The sequence below is a fragment of the Anabrus simplex genome, chromosome 1 (assembly GCF_040414725.1).
Source record: "Anabrus simplex isolate iqAnaSimp1 chromosome 1, ASM4041472v1, whole genome shotgun sequence".
Classification (NCBI taxonomy): Eukaryota; Metazoa; Arthropoda; class Insecta; order Orthoptera; family Tettigoniidae; genus Anabrus; species Anabrus simplex.
In genome coordinates, this window is record NC_090265.1 from 1435387710 (window position 1) to 1435407176 (window position 19467).

The 19467-nt window shown below is 43.9% G+C and overlaps 1 protein-coding gene across 1 annotated transcript in view; it reads right to left on the reverse strand.

Moving 5' to 3' along the window:
• Positions 1 to 19467, reverse strand: part of LOC136860311 (follistatin-related protein 5) — a 707690-nt gene that overhangs the window by 249142 nt on the left and 439081 nt on the right. Inside the window, exon 2 of the mRNA XM_067138749.2 lies at positions 17730 to 17865. Coding sequence (XP_066994850.2) covers positions 17730 to 17838 — 109 coding nt within the window. The 5' untranslated portion in view covers positions 17839 to 17865. The remainder of the gene's footprint in view (positions 1 to 17729; positions 17866 to 19467) is intronic.

Sequence of the window (19467 nt, forward strand, 5' to 3'; positions counted from 1 at the left end):
GACAAAATGTCGACACCCTGTGGAGCACGTTGGGTTACAACAGCGGCATGGGGTCGTGAATTACCCTATTGGAAAATACCCGAGAATGCTGTTCATGAATGGCAGGACAACGATTCACCAGACGGACGTCAGGGTGCGTTGGATAACAACGAGAGTGCTCCTGCTGTCATAGAAAATTGCTCCCCAGACCAAACTCCAGGTGTACGTCCAGTGTGTCGACGCCGCAGAGAGATGGAATGTAGGCGCTTACCAGGCATTCCTCTAACCAACACACGGCCATCACTGGCACCAAGGCGGAACCGGCTTTCATTGGAAAGCACAACGGACCTCCACTCCATCCTTCAATGAGCTCTCGCTTAACACCACTGAAGTCACAGACGAGTGGTGGTTTGAGGTAAACGGAGTGCACGCTGCAGAGCGTCTGGCTCGGAGCTGTCCTTCAAGCAACCGATTTCGAACAGTTAGTTGCATCACTCTGGTGCTAACTGCCACTCGAATTGCTGCTGCAGACGCAGTCCGCTGCGCCGAATACGGCTGTCCTCCTTCTCGGTGGTGCCACGGGGACGTCCGGAGACCGGTCTTCTTCCGAGCGTACCTACTCATGACCACTGCTGCCAGCACGCATGCAGAGTGGAGACATTCCTGCCAAGTCGTTCTGCAATAACTCGGAAGGAAAATCCACCTTCCGTAGCCCTATTGTACGGCCTCGTTCAACCACAGTGAGCTGTTGATACTGGCCTCTTTGTCATCGTAAAGGCATTCTTGGCCCACTCACAGTCACACCGTCCAATCTCCCAGGTAGATAACGCTCTCGCACAGTAGAGCCCGTATTTAAAGCAAACCTTGTGTGCAACGTCATGGAGCCCCTACAAGCGCCACGCTAGTGCAATTTGCGGGAAATTTGAATCAACGTCATCTCTCAGATGTACAAACACGCCTGCGAACGTTCGTTAATCTAGCACAACCCTTCCTTGGTGTTTAGATATATTTTTCCGCCGGTGAATGTGCGGAGATGCAGCATGCAGTAGCTCGTGGATGAGATATGATTGAGAGGAATTAATCACAGTTATGCAGTGGAGTGTTAGTTCGTCTTCAAATTTCGAACACTCTTCTGCTCTCTAATTATCCACACTGTCAGTAAAGTGATGATCAAAGAAGAAGACTAAACAGTATAATCATTTTCAACGTCGAAGTATTTGCCGCTGGTATGGTTCATGATTATACCTGTGTAAATGCTATTGTACATACGATTACATCGCGTTCCAGTTACTGGATTCCGATGGGAAATTTCTACAATCACCTGAATAAAATATAACTTGCATACCATCTACGTCAATAGTACACTGCTGTGCAAAACTTAAAAACGAGATAGATAAAGCAATGTAGCATATTAACTACTCTGTGGAAATGAATGAAAGTGCGGTAATATATTGCCAGAGGTCTCCCACACGTGCCTAGGAACCTGGCGTGAGGTCAGAGCGACTCTAACGCCAAATGTGTCTGGTCCCACAAACGCGGCAATCGAAGGAACGGGACAAGACAGTGAGAGTCAATCAGCGAGCTGTTACTGTGCACTGTGGTGGTGTTATTCATTACAAAATGGCCCAGAGACAAAATTTGGATGACTTCTCGAGAGAAATAATCATCGGAAAACTGGAAGAAGGACGAATTGTGCCGAGTGTAGCCCAGGAGTTTGTATTGCTCACAACATTGTTTCACGTACATGGAGAGCATCAAGTACCACAGGCACTGTTGCCCGAAGGAGAGGAGGGGTCCAACCAAGGCCACCTACAGCAGCAGGCAGATGACGGTCACATAGTGGAACAGGCAAGAAGTGGGTGCAATTGCAATCACATTTAACAGGACTGCAAGGTACTCAATATCTCTCTTCACAGTGGCACGGCGACTGCATGTGGATGGTCTGTTTTCCCGACGACCACTACGTTGTGTTCCATTGACACCCGCACATCGGCGGCACCGTTTGCCATGTTGCCAAGAGCATCAGGTCTGGACCGACGAGGAGTGGCGTCGCGTGCTCTTCTCAGATGAGACCAGATTCAGTCTGAGTAGTGATTCTAGACACACCCTCATCTGGAGAGAGGTGGGAACACGTAATTTACCCAGAAACATTGTTGGAAATGATCATTTTGATGGTCCAAATGTTATGGTGTAGGGAGGCATAAGATTGCATGCGCGTACTGACCTCCAAATATTTGAACGTGGTACACTCATCGGTCAACGTTATTGTGACAGTGTACTCCTTCCCGAAGTGCTTCTTTTCAGAGGTGAATTCGGCTCTGACTTCAATTTTATGGATGACATGCACGACCAAATGAAGGAGCTCATGGAACAAGAGTATATTCGGCGAATCGACAGGTGCCCACGTCTCCGACTTAAATCCCATAGAGCGCGTGTAGCACATGTTGGGCGCACCTACTGTAGCGCGTCCACGTGCACTAACGACCATCCATTACTTGTCAACCGCACTGGTGGAGGAATGGAACGCCCTACCACAAGAACTCTATACCAGTATTGGGGCTAGCATGGGAACAACTTTCTAAGGACCATGTCCCTTCTTTTGTGATATCCAGGGGAACATCATGCGTAGCAGTGACTTACGTGTAATTTCTTATCCCTGTATAAATGTGTCATTTCTCTTCGTCTGATCGCACATTCCTTTCAGTTGCCTACCGTACCATACTATAGCAGTTCTTTCCTATGTATTGTTCGAGTTTCATCGACCTATGTTACTTGGCATTGACACAACATGCGAGAGTTATTTTCGTCCTTAAGTTTTGCACAGCGGTGTATATTATGTTACGAACCTATAATGGCATTTATTTAGAAGCCAGTATGTTCATGAAACGAGTTTCATAATTTTCACACGTGCGTTTCAATGACCATTGTAGGCAAGATGCGCACGACTATTTTATTTCAACCATAATTAAATGTCTGCCGGTCTAGATAGTCAGGAAAAACGGCTGAGAGGATTCGTCGTGCTGACCACACGTCACCTCGTAATCTGTAGGCCTTCGGGCTGAACAGCGTTTACTTGGTAGGCTCAGGTCCTTCACGAGCTCTTTTGGCATGAGGTTTGGTTTGGTTTTATAATTACATTTCTATGTTTTGAGTTTTTACAAAATATCTGTATGTACGAGGGGCGTATAATGTTGTTTTACACTTTATTGTTTGTACGTCTGGGTATGGTTCGCATTTCATTTTTGAAGGTGGTGACGTGTAACTAGTGTCTTGTTCCACCGTTTGGTAGCAGCACTCGTACAGGGGCCAACGAATGCACTCGTCATAGCCATTTCATAACAACACTGTCAGCGTAGGACCAGGCAACATGGAAAGCAACCGTCAGGGACAGCGCTATACGACTTGGTTCCTATGGAAAGAAGGCGTGGCCATTGCAGAAATTAATCGGCGCTTGATGGAAGTCTGTTGAGATCATGCGCCGTCACGGAGAACAGTTTACAACTGGTTGGAAGGTTGGAAAACAGGGCGCACATCGCTGGACAAGGGAACCACTTCTGGAAGGAATGTGGCAGTGTCAACACCAGCCAAAATTGCCCGGGTCGAACAGGCCATCCAAGGAAACAAATACATCACATTTATGGAAATGGAGGCAGCCACAGGAATCAGCCGAAACACCCTGCAGCGGATCGTGCACGGCCACTTACAGTTGGGAGGGTGTCATCCACGTTGGTGCCCAGACTCTTGTCTGCAGACAAAAATCAGAGGGGTGTGGACGTGTGCAGAGAACGTTTGCAACGCCATGATCAAGATCCAGCCGACTTCATGGCTAGGCTTGTGACTGGTGATGAGACATGGCTCCATTAATATTAGCCACAAACGAAACAACAATCGATGCAATGAAGGCATAGGGGCAGACCTCCGCCAATGAAATGCCGAACAGTGCCATCGGTTGGCAAGCAAATGGCGACAGTGTTCTGGGACACAAAGGGCGACATCCTCATTGACTGGCTGGAATTTGGGACCACGATTATCAGTGCAGCATATGTGGCAACCCTTAAGCGCTTACGCCGTGCAATTCAAATGAAGCAGGCAGGAAAATGGGCTAAAGGTGTGCTTCTGCAACATGACAATGCCCGGCCCGACACTAGCCGAGAGATCACCGCTGTTATTGATCACGTGCGATTTGCGGTGCTGCCACACGAACCATACTCTCCCGACGTGGCCAAGTGATTATCACCTGTTCTGAAACATGAAGGAACCTATGCATGGTCGCCGTTCATTTTGCAGAACTGGCACAGCTGTCAAGGTAGCAATCCGAAAGAATGGTTTCAGGAAGGTCCGGAGAGACTGACACATCGATGGCAAAAGTGCGTACAGTTACAAGAAGATTATGTTGATAAGGTGGATGTAACAACTGATTTGTAATGTACTTCATTTGGGCAAAAAATGTGTAAAATAATATAGTACGCCCTCTGTGCTTTATTCTACCAGTCGTCATACTACTACTAAGCTTGTTTCATTCCGTACAGCGGGCCTCCTACGATATTACGTCCTCTCTCACTCCAAGAGTTGATCTGAGCTGCGGAGAAGGTGAGAGGGTAGCGGCCGGGGCCAATAAGAGGATCTGTCCCGCTATTCGCCTTAGTGCACATGAACGGAAAACTACGGAAAATTATTCTCAGGACAATCGACCGGTGGAGATCAAATCCACAGCCTCCCGAATGCAGAGGTGTTAGGCTAATAAAACTGAATTTGTATCCCTGCCAGGATGTCGAGAAATTAAAAACAACGGGATTTCCATTTTCGGAGAGGCACATGACCCTTGGGTCCACTCATCCAGCAAAATAAATGCATACTAAGTTCTCCCGGACAAACATGGCGTAGTTCTTCGTCATGTACTGCCGAGGCTGTGAACGTTGGGAGACTTCAACTTCTATAAGGGGTCATCAAAAAAATTCCGTTCTCTGCCGTATAGTCCTGAATCGGGATGCCAGTCGGGCAAAATCGCCATGAGCATTGAAGCACTCATCCCACCGAAGCACCGCGTTGAAGAGTCCCTTACAGGAAAACACCGTGTCCTGTCGGGTGAAGAAGTCCGTAACCACGTACAGCATATCATTGTCCGCCCCATACCGCGACGGTCGTCACGAATAAGGTAGGGCAACTGAAGTGGGAGACACTCGAGCACCCGCTCTTAAGTCCGGACCTTTCTCAGTGTATCATCACGCCTTCGGTCCCCTCAAAAAGGCCTAGAAATGTCGACGCTTCCTGCCGGACGAGGATTTGCAGCAGTCGGTTACGGACTTCTTCACGCAGCAGGGCACAGTGATTTACCACATGGGGATCTTCAACCTGGAGCGTCGGTGGGATGAGTGCATCATTGATCACCGCGATTTTGCCGTTTGGCATTCTGATTTAGAACTAAACGGCCGTGAACCGAAACATGTTAATCGCCCCTTCTACTACTAAAGCTGCCTAAATGGCCTGCACGGGAACTATTAGTAGCTTTCAAGTGGGGAACTGCATGTTCTGTCGGGTTATAATACATAGGAAAAGCTATTACATGTCTACAATGATGGAATAATTTCGTGTGGCTATTACTAGCCAGGTGCAGGCCTTTTAAGGCATACCCTCCAAGGAGGGTGGGCGGCATCTGCCATGTGTGGTAATCTGCGTGTTACGCGTGGTGGAATATAGTGCTGAATGAGGTGTTTGAGTTGCAAGGAGGTTGGAAACTGCATAAGCACACTGTCCTTGAGGCAAGGAAATTAATAATTTAAGACTGAAGTCCACACCAGGCCGAGCATTGAAACCGGGGTCGTCTGAACCAAAAAAAAGGGGGGGGGGCGTATTTCATGGTTACATCAGAAGGCTGCTATTCATTTTATAACTGAGCCTGCACTTGTCAATAGAAACAGTGTACATTTGACATTGTACGGAATTGAATTTCATTCTGCACGCAAAATGTTCTATTGCTGATAAAAGTTGTCCAAGTTCTGACACATTAAATCTGCTTATCTCATACAAGTGAAATATTATGAAAATAACATACAGGTCTAGTAGAATTTTAATTTTTCTAACTATGATTAACAGAGGGTTTCAGTAATTGAAGGCCGTTGCTTCCGATACGTAATGCGCTATTTCTGTTTATATTTCACGAAATAGTGTAGTACTGTAATAGACTGTTTTGTCTGAATAGCCTACGTGGTGTTGGGAAATTACCATTAAAATTCCTAGGGGTTGTAAAAGGGATTGGAATAGGAACCCTTGTGCAGCTGCTAATTGTACAACAATTAATTTCAAATCAAGTGTTTAATTTCCCGCTTTTGCTGAGTGAAGGAGTGTTTCGACGAACACCCGGTGTGACTGAGCGGGTGTGATTCAAAGGAGGAACATTTGCATCGAAATTAATGGCCACCACATCGAAAGACTGCTGCACTGGAGCAGGATGTTTACCATCATTTCATGAAGAGGAAATTAGATTAAATATAGTAGAAAATATTAATTTGACAGAATGTATACATGTCTTTACAGTTACCGAATTAGCGAATGTTAGTTTGTTAGAAATGCAATCATCTCAGTCTCAACTAACTAAATACCTCTGCTCTTTCTGCGAGCAGAAGCTGAAGATTTAAACACTAACATTGAATATAACCGTTCTTCATTCGGAAATTACGATCGTTATCAGCGTTAATTATTTCATATAGGTTTCTTTATCAATAATTACGAAAATACTGCCGAGAAAAAATCCTTCCCCGAAGATGTTAAGAAGTTCCAGACCGAAAATATGAAGAGAAGTAACTGTGAACTCCCTGGAGTAAAGGCAAGGGAATGCAAAATAACAAAATTTGTCTTCAGGAAGTAACGTAGCAGCTCAGGTACTTTTTTGCCATCGGTGTTATGTAGTGTCATTGAAAGTGGGCCGCTACACTCAAAAATACATGTTTATGTCCAGATTTGAAACTAGTTACTGTAATTCATTGTAAATGAGAATGGCATTTCAACGTACCCGTACTGGTATTAGTGTTTTGTGTTCGTTTATTAATTTATTTTACTGAGAAATGCTGGTAAAAGTTTGTGATCTTCAACTTTGCTATTTGTAGGTTTATGGACGAAAATCGAACATATATTTATGTTTTTAATATTTATTTTAGACGGTGCAGCTATATATTTTCGTGATTTTTAACTTTGGAAACTCGTTGTATGTTAAATATTATTTCCTTTAAGATAGGTCACGCCTTCCATCCACATATGGATATGTTGTCCATCAGAACAATGTCCGTTGTGTTCATTTTCCTATGCGCGTGCGTTGAGGGAAATGAACCATACTGTACCGTACTGTAGGAATGTATGTTTACAGGACGTTTACCCACTCCCAGATTATGATGTATGTAAGGTTCATTTTCCTTCACACACGCGCAAAGAAAAACTGACTCAACGAAAATTGTTCTCATGGACTGCATATGTGGCTGGGAAGCGTGACCAGACTTATCAATCAATCAATACTGATCTGCATTTAGGGCAGCCGCCCACGTGGCAGATTCCCTATCTGTTGCTTTCCTAGCCTTTTCCTAAATGATTTCAAAGAAATTGGAAATTTATTGAACATCTCCCTTGGAAAGTTATTCCAATCCCTAACTCCCCTTCCTATAGATGAATATTTGCCCCAGTTTGTGCTCTTGAATTTCAACTTTATCTTCATATTGTGATCTTTCCTACTTTTACAAACGCCATTCAAACTTATTCGTCTACTAATGTCATTCCACGCCATCTCTCCGCTGACAGCTCGGAACATACCACTTAGTCGAACAGCTCTTCTTCTTTCTCTCAATTCTTCCCAACCCAAACATTGCAACATTTTTGTAACGCTACTCTTTTGTCGGAAATCACCCAGAACAAATCGAGCTGCTTTTCTTTGGATTTTTTCCAGTTCTTGAGTCAGGTAATCCTGGTGAGGGTCCCATACACTGGAACCATACTCTAGTTGGGGTCTTACCAGAGACTTATATGCACTCTCCTTTACATCCTTACTACAACCCCTAAACACCCTCATAACCATGTGCAGAGATCTGTACCCTTTATTTACAATCTCATTTATGTGATTACCCCAATGAAGATCTTTCCTTATATTAACACCTAGATACTTACAATGATCCCCAAAAGGAACTTTCACCCCATCAACGCAGTAATTAGGAAAATAATGGATAGGAAGAGCATTTTGAGATACGACAATTTGCCCGAACAGCCACGATATAATCGTTGACACTCAGGCGCCATGACCAAGCTTCATAGAGATTACAGAGGTACCGAGCTAAACTGTTTTTTACTAACATCCTGTATCAATAGAGAGAGACTGCGAGTTTTATAACGGGTAATCTCAGAACTTACCGGACAGATTTTGAAATTTCTTTCACCATTGATAAATAGTATCATTCTGGATAACATAGGCTGTGTATCATCCCGAAATATCAGGGTGTTTTACGTGTAAGGCAAAGAGCCATGCAATTTGATTAAATCTTACAACGTGAAGACTACTTCATATACAATTCCGTATACAATGTAGAATTCCGTAGCGAAGCAGGGCCACGTCAGCTAGTTTATCCATCAAATGTGATGTCTGCTTACCTCGAGCGCTGAATGCTGCCGGATAGAATTCCGGACTTCTGACGTTTCAAAAAAAAACTTATAGCAATGAAGGGACTATAATCATCTACTAAGGCAAAGCAGTCTTCTTACAGATCAGGAAGGCCCTTGAAGGAGTGGGAAATAAATGATCCCTACCATTCGTAAATTCGGCAGGAAGTGAGGCATGTTGGTCAGCTCTATGTTCAGCCGCATTTGCCCCTAGGAATTATCCTTTCTATTGTAGGCTGAGTGAACCCCAGGGTCATATGCCTATCCAGAATTACAAGTCTCGCTTTTACATTTTTCGACTTCCTAACTGGACGTCAAGTACGCGTTTCTCTGGGTGAACCAAGTACGCCATTGCCGTCTCGGCTTGGCAGACACCATATATTTAGCATTGCTGTTCTCTGGGTGAACCAAGTACGCCATTGCCGTCTCGGCTTGGCAGACACCATAGATTTAGCATTGCTGCATTTTATGAGATGCAATTTCAGAAATATACACGGTTGTCCTACTCTCTCCAGTTCTTACAAAGGAAGTAGTGCAATACTAGGTCTTCTTCTTCTTTATCTGTTTACCCTTCAGGGTCAGTTTTTCCCTCGGACTCAGCGAGGGATCCTACCTCTACCGCCTCAAGTGCAGTGTCCTGGAGCTTCAGACATCGGGTCGGGGGATACAACTGGGGAAGATGACCAGTAACTCGCCCAGGCGGCCTCACCTGCTATGCTGAACAGGGACCTTGCGGGGGAATGGGAAGATTTGAAGGGATAGACAAGGAAGAGGGAAGGAAGTGGCCGTAATCTTAAGTTAGGTACCATCCCGGTATTTGCAGGGAAGAAAAGTGGGAAACCACGGAATACCGCTTCCAGGATGGCTGAGGTGGGAATCGAATTTGTGCCTTTGGCCACAGGGGGTCCCGGGTTCGATTCCCAGCAGGGCTGGGAATTTTAAACATAATTGCTTAATTCCACTGGCACGGGGGCTGGGTGTATGTGTCGTCTTCATCATCATTACATCCTCATCACGGCGCTTGTGTCGCCTATAGGAGTCAAATCGAAAGACCTGCATCTGGCGAGCCGAACTTGCCCTCGGACACTCCCGGCACTAAAAGCCATACGGGGCCGATGACCTTAGATGTTAGGCCCCTTTAAACAACAAGCATCATCATCATCAGCATCAAAAGTCATACGCCATTTCATTTACTCGTCCATTTGTCGTACACTCTCTACAGTCTTTGTTCACTGTCCCTTGCCGATTCTAGGTCGAACTCTCGTACATGTCACCAGACACACGACGCTGAATCCACACCAGCTGAACAAGACAGACTCAACTCCTCGACGACAGACAAAACAGATCGGCAAAACAGAACGACAGATTCAGCTCCACGGACGTAGCACACACTTTGCGGTACTGACTGCATTCACTCGACTGACACTGTCCACTGACTGATATGAACTGAACTAATTCCTTGAGCTCGACCGGCCAGCCCTAAATAGGGAGGCCGGCTCCTGGATATACCTCTCTAAAGTGGAAGTCTCTAGAGTACTCTCGATCTGGAATGATCTGGGTTTACCTTCCAGGTCTTTCTCGTGCCTTCGGGAGGCCTCCAGTAGGAGGCGGGAGCGATGACAGAGATTGTTGTGGTGGTAGTGGTGATTATTATTTTAAGAGGAAGTAGGCCTACAACTTGGCAACCATACCCTATTAACACTAACGAAAGGGCAAAGCAAACGGAAGAGGTCTGACGCTTAGAAGAATGGAGGCTTCGGCGAAAAGAAGACAAAAGTCACGAAGGGCGGAAAAATGAAGGAGTCCCTTGACCTCAAATACTCTAATACCGTCAGGGTAGAAAGAGAACCAGATTTCACCAAAGGAGATCGGATAGAATACATGAAAGTGAGGAGCCTGGTACAAGTAACTGGAAGCAATGCCATGCGATGACGGAGGAGGACTGGCCTTGTGCTACTGAGTCGCTTCTGTCTGATTGCCTTCATATGCAAGTGGGTGGGGCCTACGTAGTGACGTTAAATGCTGAGGCGCAGCCAAGCTAGCTCACACCTCCATAGACCATCACACAAAATGTCAGACACTGTATTATTATTATTATTATTATTATTATTATTATTATTATTATTATTATTATTATTATTATTATTATTATTATTATTTCTTCGTTCAAAAGGATTCCCTTTGAAGTTAGAATATCCTTTACAACGAGTTGCCACGCTAAGAGCTGTAGAGTAGGTACCGATGCAGTGCGTGGAAGTAAGCGGTTGCTCTTTACATTAGAGTATTTATGGTAACAATTACTTTCACCATAACGCACCTCATTGACGCAGTCGGTCCTTCTGTTTTCAACACAATGGGTTCGATCCTCTGTGAAGTCGAGGCTACTTGAGAGTTTCCAGATGTGACAACTCCATGACGTTGTCGTCCAGAACATCCTTGGCTTGGTGATAGCGTGCAGACCTTTGGTCTAAGGGGGCTCGAGTTCGACTGCAGGCCGGGCTGTGGGATTTTAACCGCGAATATTTAGTTCCATTGGCTCGGGAACTGGATGTTTATACTTTTATGCAATTCTCACAAATCATATAACTCGTTTATCCACTACTGTTTCTTCATGCATGCAGTATTTTTGCATCTGTCTCTTGGCATAACACAGAGTAAAATGCAGCTTCCACTGAAGTCTGTCTCATTTAAGGTTGTGATAGTATGGAAGCTACTGAGGTGTGGTGCTGAGTTCTATTATACTGTGCATCATCTATTTATCACACTGTGTTTTGTACATTTGCTCATTAAATATCACGTGAACCTCATGTCTTATCGTTATAAGAATGTCGAACAGTTTATTCAGTGACCTGAGCTTACCTATGAAGCGTGGTTCATGTTTCACCACGCCATCGCGAAACACTGCTTCTCTTATAGTTCGTGTCCGAGGCGAAAGTGCGCCGTGTGTCGACACACTGTTTCACCTTACTATCAATCCAGGAGATCCCAAGGATTGTCTGGCTGCCAATTTTGTTGCTTTCTTAACACCAACCAGGGGTCACGTGTAGGGCACTTTGAGGTTAAACCTACGGACGTGAAGCAACAGCGTAATGTGGAATGCTTAATTCGGCAGCGTGCAATTGTGGTGCTGTGAAGCAACAGCGTAATGTGGAATGTTCGGCAGCGTGCAGTTGTGGTGCTGTGAAGCAACAGCGTAATGTGGAATGCTTAATTCGGCAGCGTGCAGTTGTGGTGCTGTGAAGCAACAGCGTAATGTGGAATGTTCGGCAGCGTGCAGTTGTGGTGCTGTGAAGCAACAGCGTAATGTGGAATGTTCGGCAGCGTGCAGCTGTAGTGCTGTGAAGCAAACAGTTCGGCACATTGTGGAGCAGTGTCCTGTCACTGCCTACCAGGGAAACCCTAGATAATTTTTTCTACTCTCAGTCTTGTGTGTTGACTATGTACATAATTTGAACCTGTAAATACTTCAAACTTTAAATATTATGTATTACTACTATATTTATATGTAATGTGATGTGTTAGCCATACGCTAAATAAATAAATACCATGCTATCGCGAGTCACTTTCCAGGTACTGCTCGTCTCCCTAGTGATTGTGTACGAGGTAAGGTGATGAGTGTTATCCAGGACCTCATGCAAAGATCACTTAACCTTGTGGAGAACTGGTGTCGGGAAGAACAACTATCAGCCAACCCGAACAAGATAACTTGGTCCCTTTTACAAGAAGGAGAAAATTAGAGGGAAAGAGATTACTGAAGCTCTTTGGGCAAGATATATATACGGAAGAACAGGCACTGCACGTAGGTGTAGTGTTACATAAAAATCTAACCTGGAATTCACATATAGAAAGGAACATAACACGCGCCAAGAACTTTCTATATGCATTTAAAAGAGCCGTCGGGAAGACAAGGGGCCTGAGACCATCAATGGTAATATGGATATATACAATCATCATTAGACGGTTGATGGCCTATGCTGCAATCATCTAGTGGCAAAAGGTAAGCCAATGAAATGTCAGTAGTAGACTGGATAGCCTACGGAGAATGGCATAAATAGCCATAACTGGGGCTATGAGAACTACGTCGACAGAAGCCTTGAATACTTTAACTCGACCTCCCATCACTATGCAATTTCATAAAAGGACAGGCTAGAATGAGTTCATATAGATTGGCACAATTAGAGTGCTGGAATGCACGAAGACCCAATCTAGGACACTGTAAAATTAACAGAGTAATAATAGAGGAAGTTCTACATATGCCTTCTGATCATATGATACCAAAGTACAACTTTGAAAAACCGTTTTAGACCCAGATAATAAAAAACTGAAAACGAAGATATAGTGTGGTGGTCTGATGGCTCAAAGACTGGGGATGGCACAGGAGGAGAATCAACGGGGGAAGACCTGAGAGATCAATCCAGATGAGCCTGGGAAAACACTACAGTCTTTCAAGCAGAAGTGATAGCTATCACAACATGTCTTGAAGAAAATCTGAAAATGAACTATAGGAATAAGAACATTTTCATTTTTACGGACAGCCAAGCGGCCATTAAGGCACTAGAGGCAGTCCAGATAATATCCAGAATTGTCTGTATTGCCATTAACTTCTCCTGAAGCTCTCAAAGTACAATAATATGGGTACCAGGGAATGCAGGTATAGAAGGAAATGAAAAGGCAGAAAAACTGGCCACGAAAGGGGAAGAAACACATTTTGTAGGCCCAGAACCTGTATGCGGGATTTCCTATAGACAAGCCCCATACTGCAGAGGAAAATGGGTATAAAAGAAACAAATGGAAAACTGGAAGAAATACTCCAGGATGCAGGCTTGCAAAGGAACTGATAAAAAACCAAAAAAGAAGCAGACTAAAGAACTGTTGAAATTCAGCGGAGAAAATATAAGATGGGTATTAGGACTGTTGACAGGACACTGCCATCTGAAGAAACACCTACACAGAATTGGAGTAATAAGAGACAACATATGTAGGAAATACAATGAAGCGGAGGAAACAGCTGAACACAGACTTTTCGAATGTGAGGCGCTGGGTAGAATCAGACTCTCCACTCTAGGACTACCAGGTTAAGAGAGAGAAAAAATTCAAGAAGACCCAATAAGAACAACCTGCAGCTTTGTGAAGGGAGCAGATATATCTATGTGGGAATGAAGGAAAAACATGGTAGCAAAATATCTTAGAGGTCGACGCTAATTAGGAACTAATATTTAGAGGCCCCATGAAAAGGAGAAGAAGAAGACTGCTCCTCTCGCAGTCCGAGACGGAAGTGTACCGTGCGTCGAAATGGATATGGAAAACTGTAAGTTCGTGTATTGGAGGATAGTGTTGTGTGCAATGTGTGAGTTGCAGGAGTCTTAAGGACCAACACAGACATACAGTCCCCGAGCCAAACAATTCAGTTTAAAATGCCTCGAGCCAGCCGGCAATCGAACCCGAGATTCCGAAGACCCAAGGCTAAAACGTTGACTACTCAGTCATGGAATCGGATAATGACAATAATAATAATAAAAATAATAATAATGATGATAATAATAATAATTTAAGTGGTTAACGATTTCATTTTCAGTGAGGGTCAGAAGAGAAATGTGACTTAATAAATTTACGACTGTGAGATAATTCTGCGGTTATATTCCTTAAAGTTCTTGATGAGTCATACACTTTCGAAAGCAGTTAAATATGCAGGTACTACGAATCTCGCTCTTTGTACCGCTATTTATGCTGTCACCAAAACGGGATCACGACCAATGAGCCGGGTAATAACAACCTCGCGGATGGTGAGCTTGATAAAGAAAAATTGAAGTTTGGCATCTCCTCACAGTTTTTACTCTATCTCCATTCTAAAAGTCACTTACAGTTTCTGTTCATAGCCTTTCACGAGATTAAGTACACTTCCCAGCTTACATAAAACACATCGGAAAACCTTTTCACAAACATAATTAACTCTCACAAAAATTGTTTCATTGCAATTAAAAATTGTTAGAAAGTTTTAAATTACTACTTTTCTGTCACAGTTACTATTTGGCGATAATGTAACTCGAGCTTCTCTCGTTTTTTGCTGCTCAAAAGAAGTAAAGAAACTTCTCTAAAGGAAAAGGCTTATTGAGTGAATGCTAGAATTAATTTGCAGGAATAAACCGATGTGACAATCAATGACACAAAACTTATCAAATTAAATAGAATTAAGACCAGGAGTAACTGAAACAATGCTAATCAATCATTGATATTAAAAAATAAATCTTGATTTTACATAACGAATTTTCATTTTCAAGAGTTTCACTCGTCCGCCTTTGTGGTGTAGTGGTTAGTATGATTGGCTGCCACCCCAGAAGGCCAGGGTTCGATTCTCGGCTGTGCCACGAAATTTGAAAAGTGGTACGAGGGCTGGAACGGGGTCCACTCAGCCTCGGGAGGTCAACTGAGTAGAGGTAGGTTCGATTACCACCTCCGCCATCCTGGAAGTGGTTTTCCGTGGTTTCCCACTTCTCCTCCTGGCAAATGCCAGGATGGTACCTAACTTAAGGCCACGGCCGCTTCCTTCCCTCTTACTTATCTATCCCTCCCAATCTTCCCATCCCCCCACAAGGCCCCTGTTCAGCATAGCAGGTGAGGCCGCCTGGGCGAGGTACTGGCCATCCTCCCCAGTGTCTGAAGCTTGTATCTCCGACCCAGTGTCTGAAGCTCCAGGACACTGCCCTTGGGATGGTAGAGGTGGGATCCCTCGCTGAGTCCTGGAGGGTAAACAGATAAAGAAGAAGAAGAGTTTCACTCACAACTGCCGAGACGTGATTCAGCTTAACAATTCTAGGTTCCTCTTCCTTGTCTACCTTGTCAGCGATTCACAGACTGATTTCCTAACCACTCTGAAAATATTTCATATTCGAACGTTAGACAGGTTTTCACTTATATCGTTACCATTTATGCCTTTTTTATGGTCTTTACGATTATCATGTACTCGATTTAATCATCTGTTGGGTCAAAATGTTGTATTCAAACACCAGTATTTGAGAGTGGTGTGCTGTAGGACTATCTGTGACTGTGTACCGGGTAGCTTGTCAGTCGTGGTATAGACTGGACGTTGTCTTCTATGTTAAGCTCTAAAATGTGGATGCTGGTTCCTATTTTCTTAATCACATGGACCTAAGAGGAGTCATTTCGTTCATTAAAGTTCTTCTGTGATCTGCGAGGTTGTAAACAAAGTAGTGGCAAAGTAGTCCAGACACTCTCAGGAGATGGGGCATGCGCAAATAGGAGCGGTCACGTGGTGCAGTTGTCGATGTGTAGTGTGCATTTGACGGACATTCAGTTGAGAGTGTTGTTGCTGTGTGGTGTTGAAGTGAAGAGTGTTGATTTTACCACTCAAAACCATGTTTTAAAAAGGTGACCAGAGTTCGTGGATTAAAATCGAGGTTGGCTGTGCCAAAACTGCATCAGAATGTTATCGAGGATTACGTGAAACCTGTGGCGAGAATGTATTTCTGTATAGGACGGTTGCACGATGGGTAAAGGCATTTCGTGAGGGTAGGAATGAGACTACAGATTTGCACCATACTTGTCGGCTGTCAATTCCTCAAGATCAGACTGACATCATGAATGGTCTCGTTGCCGTATACCATGGATGGAATGTTCGGGAATTACCCTAGAGGTTGGTCTCAGTCATCAAACAGTGTGGTACATACTGACGATATGTATTAACATGAGGAATACTGAGTCCCGTTGGATTCAACATCAACTCACCTACGTACAGAAATGGCACCGGTATGCACTGGCTGGCATCCGCCTGGACAGATACTGCAACGATGGAGACGCATTTCTGCAGCATATTGACACCATTGATGAGACGTGAGCACGAGCCTGCGAGCCTGAATGCAAGCGTCAATCGAATGAATCGCGTCACTCAAGTCGACAACATCCATATAAATTTCGACAGGAACCCAGACGTGTGGAGCTTATGCTGATTGTGGCATACGCCCATGCGGTGCAAATGTCCACGTTTATGCCCTATCATGTTACATGGCAACGCACGTTGTCATGTCACAAACCATGTCAAGCTTTTATTACAACGGTCCGTACTCACCAGACATGAGTCCTTGTGACTTTGACCTGATTCCGAAGTTGAAGGAACGCCTCGGATAACGCCGATTTCCTGACATGGCAACTGCGCAGTACGGCGCCCCGTAGCTGTCGCCAGCAGAGAACGCCTTGCCAACTGTCCCCAACGGCTTCCCGACATTTGGCAAATGATAATATACTTTGCAGGTGACTACACTGAAGGAATGTAATGCAGTTGTGAGAACCTCTTCTCTAACGGGTTAGGGACCATCGGTAGATTGTATAGTCCTAGCTGCCTGAGTACAAGGAGGTCCATGGCTCAGAATATGTCCGAGATACCCACTCCCATTCCTTAGCAACTGGTATCCCAGCTCTCATAATCACTTACTAGGGCACTCAGCCATTGCTAATGGTTCACTAACTAGGGCATAATGATAGAACTAAACGACCACACAGCTAGAAGTTTACAGAGGCTTGCAAACTGAACGCTGAAAGGCATGGCAGTCTATAATGTTTATATTTTATGTATGTAGGCCTATGTAGAGATTTTCTCATTCCCATTCACCTCCAAATGAACTTTATACTAGGATTATCTTAGTACTTTATTCATATAAAGGGTACGATTAATGCTAGAACATGCACATAAGTCAGGTACCAAATTTAAGAAGCTGGAAAGAGAGTGAATTCAATCCCGACCTTCGGTCGCCCTGTAGATGATGTTTTCGAAGTTTTTTAATTTTATATCAGGACGTCACGTTAATTAAGGCCAAGACAACTACATTTCCATTCCCAGGCCTTTCCTACTACAGTGTCGCCGAAAATCAAGCTGTGTTAGTGCGATATTTATCTGCTAACAAAAAAAGAACACGTCAAATCCATCATGTACTGTTGACTGTAATTTTGTACATATTCAGTTCTATGAGCATACAATTCATTGGAATATCAGCAAGCTTTTAGCTGATATTACAGACTTTTTATAAGGTATGCATAGTGCAATTGAATGTGGATAATTGTATGACGGAAGTAGAATGAGAAATTGATCGGGAGACGGTACGTACTCTGTTTAGCTAGCAAGTCGTCCTCATAATCTTCACCGGTGTCCTGTTCCGGGACATTGGGAATAATCTCCGTGGCTTCCAACAGAGGAGGAAGTGGAGGTGGTGTCATTAACAGCTCCCGATGATGCCTCGGCTTCTGGAACGAAACATTATCATTTATTGTACATCACAGGCCATTAAGTCCGATGACAGAAAGCAAAATGTTTATTACAATTTATCTACATAAATTCATAAAATAATAGGAAACGAAACGAAACATTAACTTTCTTGTTTGGAATGATGAACGTTTCATTGAAAATCTATTAATTGAGGTTGTAAGAAAAGTTTTACCGAAATTCCTTGCTTAATATCCCGGAGATCGAGCATCCTTCCAGAAGGATGTCAGGGAAATTCACTATCTACTATACATTCACTACTTTTGAAATCAATCAAAGAGAATTCCAGAATGTTAATTTATTTCTTAATCATATAATTAATTTCGCTTCACAAATCATATTCCAACCATTACGCCTTTGTGTGGAATGATACAAAGCATGAAACGTGCAAAGCAGAGTTACATGTGATACACATTGTAGTGCATTTCTTTGAGCAGTGTTTGCAATGAAGCTGCCTTTTGTCCCTTTCTTTTTTTTTTTTTTTTTTTTTTTTTTTTTTTGCGAATGAGGTATTATACGAAAGTATAGACTATATTTTGAGTGACCATGGAGAATATCCACTTGCTTACACAACAGTCGAACTTCAACAGGTTGCCTCTAGAGAAATTGGGAATGAAGAAAAGTGTCATAACCATATCACTCTTGCATTCTGGAGATAGTGGGTTCGACCCCCATTGTCGGCAGCTCTGAACATGGTTTTCCGTGGTTTACCATTTTCACACCAGGCAAAATGGTATGGCTGTACCTTAATTCAGGCCACGGCCACTTCCTTGCCATTCCTAGCCCGTTCCTCTCCCACCGTCGACATAAGACCTATCTATGCCGGTGCGACGTAAAGCGAATTGTAAAACCAAAATAATAATAAATATAATGATAATAATAAAAATAATAATACATCCCAGTAACTAGGCCTATACTTTCGGAGAAGCTGAGGGCGAGAATATTGTCCTGCAGAATTTATTTTACGTTCCGGCAAATTTTCCGGTACGGGATTAATGTACTTGAGCAATTTAAAACACCACCAGACTGAGCATGAATCGACTCCGGTCCCGCAGTGTAGGGGGCAACGCGTCTGCCAGTCAGCCGGCGGCCCCGAGTTCGATTTCCGGCTGGGTCAGGGGGTTTTAATTATAAATGATTAATATCCCTGGCCTGGGGACTGGGTGTTTGTTTCATCTTTAACGTTCCTCACATTCAACACTTTACACTTCCGCAATTACAATTACACGCAGGTTCATGTCATATCGTGTAAGTAGTGGCAAGAGATCTACAGAGGTCGACGCCACGAACAAATATCATTTAAAGAAAGCCTGGATCGGATCCGTCAACTTTGGCTCAGAAGGCAAACGCTTTAACCAACTCAGCCACTCAGTTCAACATTTATTCCCCCTGTCATATGAATTCCGTTTAAATTAAAACGAGGACGTTTTCAATTCGGTTAGCTTTCTCAATGGTGATCGATATATATCAGGATCACACTGTTGACAACATTTATCACTTCTCCCCCTACCCACTCTATATGGTGTTATGACCCTTATGAGTCTTGGCCTACCCCAAGTGACCGCTGCTCAGGCCGAAGTCCT